Source organism: Pelmatolapia mariae, linkage group LG18 (genome assembly GCF_036321145.2).
Source record: "Pelmatolapia mariae isolate MD_Pm_ZW linkage group LG18, Pm_UMD_F_2, whole genome shotgun sequence".
Lineage (NCBI taxonomy): Eukaryota > Metazoa > Chordata > Actinopteri > Cichliformes > Cichlidae > Pelmatolapia > Pelmatolapia mariae.
The window spans coordinates 30492049-30499353 of record NC_086243.1 but is presented as its reverse complement, the minus strand read 5'-3'; the positions used below and the strand labels follow the sequence as shown (position 1 = coordinate 30499353).

The 7305-nt window shown below is 39.9% G+C and overlaps 1 protein-coding gene across 1 annotated transcript; it reads right to left on the bottom strand.

Annotated features, from left to right (window-relative positions):
- Positions 1–987: 987 nt before the first annotated feature.
- On the bottom strand, positions 988–2797 carry LOC134616838 (tripartite motif-containing protein 16-like). Its single transcript, XM_063461878.2, has one exon. It carries the CDS (start codon positions 2795–2797, stop codon positions 1133–1135), a length of 1665 nt encoding a protein of 554 aa, XP_063317948.1. The 3' UTR covers positions 988–1132.
- Between the last annotated feature and the right edge of the window lie 4508 nt (positions 2798–7305).

The following is a 7305-nucleotide window of genomic DNA, read 5'->3' as shown; positions in this document are numbered from 1 at the left end:
CAAATGTTCAAGGACATTTCTCAGGATCATGTATGACCCCTGTTGGAAATTTGGACTTTCATTAATAATATTTGTGTTTCTGAGTCATTTTTGTGGAGACTTCTGTCCAACGTAGTGTCCAAATGAAGCCTGAAGCTTTTCTTCAGCCTCTTGTCAGATGGTCAGCAACAAAACTCTGTTCCAACCAATGTCTGATAAGAGATGAGACACAGCAGCTGAGCAAATGATCATTTCATGCTGAAGACATCCTCAGACAGAATTAAATACATACATAAACACAGCCTGGTGCCAATAACACAGCTAATGACACTGCTGTATCACTGGCTTTACTGATTAAAGACCATATCTGAAGGAAATCTTTGAACACAACAGAAAGTGACCTTTTAAACCTGTAACACTGATGCTGCATTCAAGGACCATTACAAACATCTGAAAGGACTTAAGAACATGAAGAAAATGTGACTTGTTTCACTGTAATGAAGCTGTTTTAGTGAAGAAAGTTGAAAGGTCACAGAGCGACTGCTGAATCTTCTGCTCTAAACATGAACTCTGAACTTTGTGATGCTTCAGGAGGAAAACTGCTTCAGTTATTCTCTCAGATTAGTTTCATATTTTCTGCATCAGATTTGAGTGAGATCCTGGAATGAAGACAGAAGAAAAGACTTTGTTCAAAGTTTGATTTATAGTTAAACCTTCCAGTTTATTCACACAATAAAACATCAACACAATATATGAATTCATTCATTAAAATCACAGTTTTTCCTCATTTGTTTGATGATTTTGACAAAAACAAACACAAACACACACACATGGTCTGCCATACTCATAAAGAGAAATGTCAACATTTTTCAATACAAATATTCCAGAAACATTTAGAGGATAGAGAAGTTTACATTTTCATGTGGAGAAATATTTTAGTAAATCAAAATGATGATGAGCAGTGATAGCCTCCATAAACAGTCACAGGAAAGATCTCCTTTAAAAACTCAGAAACATCAAGAGAACAACTAGAAGATGTGGAGGTACCACCCATAATGTTTGACTGACAGCTGATCTCTGTGCAGAAATGATGGAGAGAAAATAAAATGAAACTAAAATACAGATTTAAACCCACAATATGAAAGACTTCAGTCTATTTCAGTTTGATCAGCTTAGCAGTGGCTCCATATTTATTGTAAACCCAAAGTCCAGCATAGAGCGGCTGAGTGAATGTGGTCTGGACTCTGTGGAGGAGAGTCATGGTTTCAGAGACGCTGTAGAAGGACAAAATACCTGCTCTGTGATCCAGGTACACTCCTACTCTGGAGGAACGAGGACCTGAGACACGAGTTAGGAAGTTGTTGTACCAAAATGTATAACTGTTGTTGTTACAATCTAATGACCAAGATTTGTCATTATGTCCAAATCTACATTCATGTCCTTTTCTGCTGATATTCTTGTATGCGACTGCTACATAAACTCCTCCCCCTCCTCTCCACTCCACCTCCCAGTAACAACGTCCAGTCAGACTCTCTCTACTCAGGACCTGAGACCATACAGTGAATCTGTCTGGATGATCAGAATAAGACTGTTGTTGATTAATGAATGTTACTTTTCTGTTCCCCTCTGATAATAACAGCTGTTTGTGTGCTGTGTTTGGATCCAGTGTGATTTCACATGAATATTTTAAGAATCCAGCTCTGGTCTTTGGCTCTGGTGGATCTGACAGTAAAACATCCACTTCAGTGACTGTCAGTGAGATGTTTGTCCATTCCTCTCTCAGAATGTCCTGTAGTTTATCTCTGACCTCTGACACAGCTGCTGTCACATCCTCAAAGTAGCTCAGAGGACGGATATTGATGCTGGATGAGTCTGTAGACTCACTGAGTGCTGACAGTGAGGGGTAGTTGTGTAGAAACTGGATGTGATCCTCTGTGTGTGAGAGCTGCTTCAGCTCAGCATCTTTCCTCTTCAGCTCAGTGATCTCCTGCTCCAGCTTCTCCTCAAGCTCTTTGACTCGACTCACTTCAGTTTCCTGCTGGGATCTGATCTGCTGCTTCACATCAGAGCTTCTTTTCTGGATGAGATGGATCAGCTCAGTGAAGATCTTCTCACTGTGCTCCACTGTTTGATCAGCAGACTGATTGATGGCCTCCACCTCCTGTTGAAGCAGCTTCACATCTTTCTCTCTGTCCTGGATTCTCTGCTGGATGTTTTGTCGACTCACCTCCAGCTCTCTCTGCCTCTCAGTCCTTTCTGCTGCAGCTGAGACTGTGTCGTGGCCTTTATGTTCATCCACAGAGCAGAGATAACAGATACTCTGCTGATCAGTACGGCAGAACATCTTCATCACCTCATCATGACGAGAGCAGATGTTCTCCTGGAGCTTCTTGGAGGGCTCCACCAGCTTGTGTTTCTTTAATGGAGCCGCATCATAATGAGGCTGAAGGTGTTCCTTACAGTAAGATGCCAGACAGAATAAACAGGACTTGAAGGCTTTCATTTTTCTTCCAGTGCAGACATCACAGGCCACATCTTCAGGTCCAGCATAGCAGTGATCAGCAGGAGCAGCTTGGAGTCCAGTCTTCTTCAGCTCCTCCACTAATTCTGCTAACATGGTGTTTTTCACCAGGACAGGCCTCGCTGTGAAAGTCTGTCTGCACTGAGGGCAGCTGTAGATTCTCTTCTTTTCCTCTCCATCCCAGAAGCTTTTAATACAGTTCATGCAGTAGCTGTGTCCACAGGGAATAGTCACCGGATCCTTCAGTAGATCCAAACAGACTGAACAGCAGAATTTTGTTTGGTCCATTTGATTCATGTGCTGTGCCGTTTCACCGTCTCTCAGTGACTGTCAGACAGTTTCACTTTCTCTGAACAAAAACAACCTCTGTGCTCTGAAGGGAAACAGATCTCTGCTCTTGTTCACCTCCTACAGGAAATGAGGCTCACCAGCAACTGCATTTACACCATGTTGTTTAGACCCATCCTGATACAGACACATCTGTGAAGGGAGGCACTAAAAATATCTTGGCAGAGTGACAATGAGTTGTTTATAAGAGCCAGGGTATGGCTGCAGTTCTACTGTGCAATCACAGACACACTTTGTATTATCCAAAGTTTTGTAGAATACAGAATGTTATTTGAGCTATCCGATCTCCTTGCTGTGCAGTTTTGCCCTCACTGACTGACACTTTCTGAGTTCCGAAGGAAAAAAAAATTGCTACTCGTGTTCACATCTTAAAGGAAATGAGACTTACTGCATATACACCATGAATTTTAGATACACCCTAATACAGATTGGTCTGTAAATGGTAGGTACCAAAAGTCATAAAATCATAAAGCACTGTTTTCAGGGTGTGTTGTGTTTGCTTGACAGTATGTTGTAACAACTGTGACCTAGTTAATCTTTGATAGATGGACCTGGAGATTTGACATTTGGAATGCAAGACCCAGCGAGTTTGTATTTTTTATGTTTTTCAAAAACCTTTATCAAAATTCATGAAGCTATTATGAATTAAGATCACACTTTATATTTTGAATCGTTTCAATGTTAGTTCCTTCCCACACTTTGTGAATGAGACACGGCTCCTGTTGACCTCTTACACAAAATGAGGCTATTTAGCAACTATGTAAACACCATGCATTTTCAATACAGCCTTAAACAAACTGATCTGTAAAGGCAATTTAACAAAGAGTCATAAAGAGCTTAATTTGTGACAGGCAGGGAGTGCTATGTTTTCTATTTAGTATGCAGTAACAACAGTGACCTAGTTACACTTTGGTTGTTGGACTTGGAGCTGCAATTATGCAGGGGAGACCTACCTTGGCACTCGTGCATGTGAAACCAAAGGGAAGATATGCTTCATCATATTTTCTAGTCTTTGGCTTAGAATGAAGTTGGTTTGGAAACATATTCAGCGATGCTTCATCTCCTGCCTTGCGTTTGTGTGGGCGCCCCGTGCTAGCAGGGTCCAAGCGTTGTTTGTTTTTTTTCCCCCCCTTACACACATTTAACGTTGCGTTTTCTCAGTTTCTCTCGTCCACACCTAAACACTAAAACGGAGTTTTTGAAAATCTCCACTCTGGCAGGACTTTTTAAAAATCTCCTTTTTCAGTGACCCCAAAACGCAGTTTAGTGTGGACGAAAGGCCCAAACGCACAGAAAAATCAGTGTTTCCAAAAATACCCATGTACGTGTGGACGTAGCCTGTGATATTTGGCAGTCAACACCCAGGAATTTCAAACACTTCAGCAAAAATATGGAGTTATAATGAATAAACGTTGTACTTAATAAAAAGTGTGTCACACTTTCAATATATTTTGTAATCATACTTCCTTCTGACACTTTTGGAATAAGGCATGGGAACAACTGTCAATGGTCAATGGTCAATGGTAACTTTATTGTCCCTAACGGGAAATTGATTTGCAGTATGTCCATACAAACAAACAAACAAACAGACAACCAACACATCACATACACTCACCAAAATAATATAATATAAGCCTGATAAAACAACCTAGATTTTTCATCAAAAAAAGTGCAATGTGCAATGGCAACAACACTCATGGTTTAGTGTTATTAAATGTGATAATAGCACTAGGTACAAAAGACAATCTATGTCTCTTTGTCTTCACTGCAGGCACTTTATAATGACGACCTGATGGAAGCAGTTGAAAATCATTAAAGAGAGGATGATCTGAACACAACAGGACAGAGTTTGCCTTCCTCAGCACCTGCCTGTTATAAAAGTCCACAAGCTGGATCTGAGGCCTCCCTGAAATCTTGCCAGCCACTTTAACCAGGTTGTTAAGTCTGGTCTTATTATTCAGGGACATATTACCGTACCAGGCAACTGTCTCCAATAAATCAGACTAATTACCAAGTACCTTATTCATAATGGAGACTCCAATTTAAGAATTTAAAAGATAACATCATCTGTGGTAAAAACAAAACAAACAGTCCATTTAAATTACTTTTTCTTTTAAGTGTGTAAGAAATCTTCTAAAAAATCCATTTTGACATATAAATGGAAATATAAGTGCAGACATTTTCTTTGCAAAATGATAAATAAAATCTGTGTGATAAAGGAAGGTCTGTGAAGTGTAAGAGAAACAACAACACACAAATACATCAAAACAAATATTTAACATACATTTCGAGCTCACAGAAGTTTACATTTTCATATTATACAATTATTATACGTGTTGAAGCCCTTACTCTTAATGTCACAGGGGGAACTTTGATTGAGACTTTATGGTACATCCGGGTGTGAAGTCATTACTATGTTTGTTATGGGCTCTCACCATGATGGTGTTGCGCTGTATGTAGATGAAGATGAACTCTGTTCTTTATGTTAAATAAATATGCCCAAAGGCTAAAGAGTAGTGATGGGCAAAGCGAGGCTTCAAAACAATCTGACACCATCTCCACAGCGACACCTGCTGGCCAATTTGGTTATCGCCACATCTTGATAATGCTGTGAAACAGTGACACAGACGAGCCCTGCACAATTAAAACAAAGCTACTTATTATATCAGACAGTCAATAACTGTGATCAACACATTATTTTGGAGAAATTCTCACAGAATGAAGGAAAGAAAAATGATGAGACTGTTAAAGACAGCAATCTGTGAATGTAGTGATCAGTGTGCTTCAGCAAAGATCTCCATCTGTAACTACAGGGGTCCAACAAAGAATGGCCACGCATCATAATGATGTCTTCGTAAATTTATTTCTCTCTCTCTCTCTCACTCTTATTGTCTTCAGACACCGTGAAAACTGAAGAAACACAAAGTTTACAACATAAATGTTTTGAGCTTGTCAGTCTCTCATATCAGTGTCCATGAACAGTCTTGTGCAAGCAGAACAGAAAAAATGCACAATAATGGATATCACTAAAATGTCCTCTTATTACCAGTGTAGAACACGTATGCAACATTATACAAACAATATACATGAAACCATACCGTGTGCGCCTCTTGGACCACATGCAGAATGACAGTAACGTTGAGGCTGTAGATGCATCTATGTATCCAGCATGTATCCATGCTAGCTCCACCATGCCATGGTTGTGCTCTCAACCAAACTCTGGTCATGTGACAATTACAAACTAAACCTCATACAAACTTTACAGCACTTTACGTATTTAACAAACCCATATTTTGTAATCACATATTTTAGACATGTTTTTTTTTAATCAATGTTACACTTTTATCACCTTATCTTATAAATAAATGAACTAAATTAAGCGTGAATCTATGACAGAAACATGAAATAAACAACTTTATTTTAACTGTCTCAGGGACAGTTACACTCCCACCAAATTACTATGATTTATGAAATGTAAATAATTTGAATAAATCTAGGAATTTACAGAACCAAACAGTACTTAATTGTGACAAACTTGCAAGTCAATCCTAATACTTTAACCATCCCATACACATTTACAGAAGTTCCACTGGAACATTCTAGTTACTTTCTATTAGGACCACTAATTTATGTATAGGGCGTTCAAGAGTGGATGGTTTATTGAGCCTTTCACCCTCTTTCGCTACTTTTCTATTTCCTAGTTGTATTCTGGCTTTCCGAACCAGACCATCTCCATCTTTGCAAACATCCAGTACTCTCCCAAGCTTCCATTCACTGCGAGGGATTCCGTCTTCTTTCACAATGACAATGTCGCCTATTCTCACATTTTGTCTTGGAGAGTGCCAGCGTTGTCTTTGTGTGATGTTTGAGAGGTACTCATTCCTCCATCTACTCCAGAATTGCTCTGCCAAATATTGAACTCTGCGCCACCTTTTCCTGGTATACAGATCTTCTGGCACAAATTTTCCAGGTGGAGGCAGTCGTACAGAGGTTTTCATGGTGAGTAAATGGTTTGGGGTGAGTGGCTCTAAGCCTTTGGGATCACTGATGCTGTCAGTGGTGAGAGGATGGCTATTAACAATCGACATGGCTTCATAGAAGAATGTTCTCAAAGAAGCATCATCTAATCTTCCAGCACTCTGTGAAAGGACCTTGGTTAAGACACCCCTGACCGTCCTAATCTGCCGTTCCCAAACACCTCCCATGTGACTGGCGTCAGGCACATTCATGACAAAGTCACACTGTTTCCTGGCCAGGTAAGCAGACAGTCTGTCCTTATCTACTTCCTTTAAGGCCTCTGTCAGTTCATTTTTTGCCCCAACAAAGTTTGTTCCCTGATCAGATCTGATTTGTCTGATGGCTCCACGGATAGCTATAAAACACCGTAAAGCATTTATGAAGGCATCTGTTGTGAGATCTTCCAACATTTCTATGTGGATTGATCTAGAGGACAAACA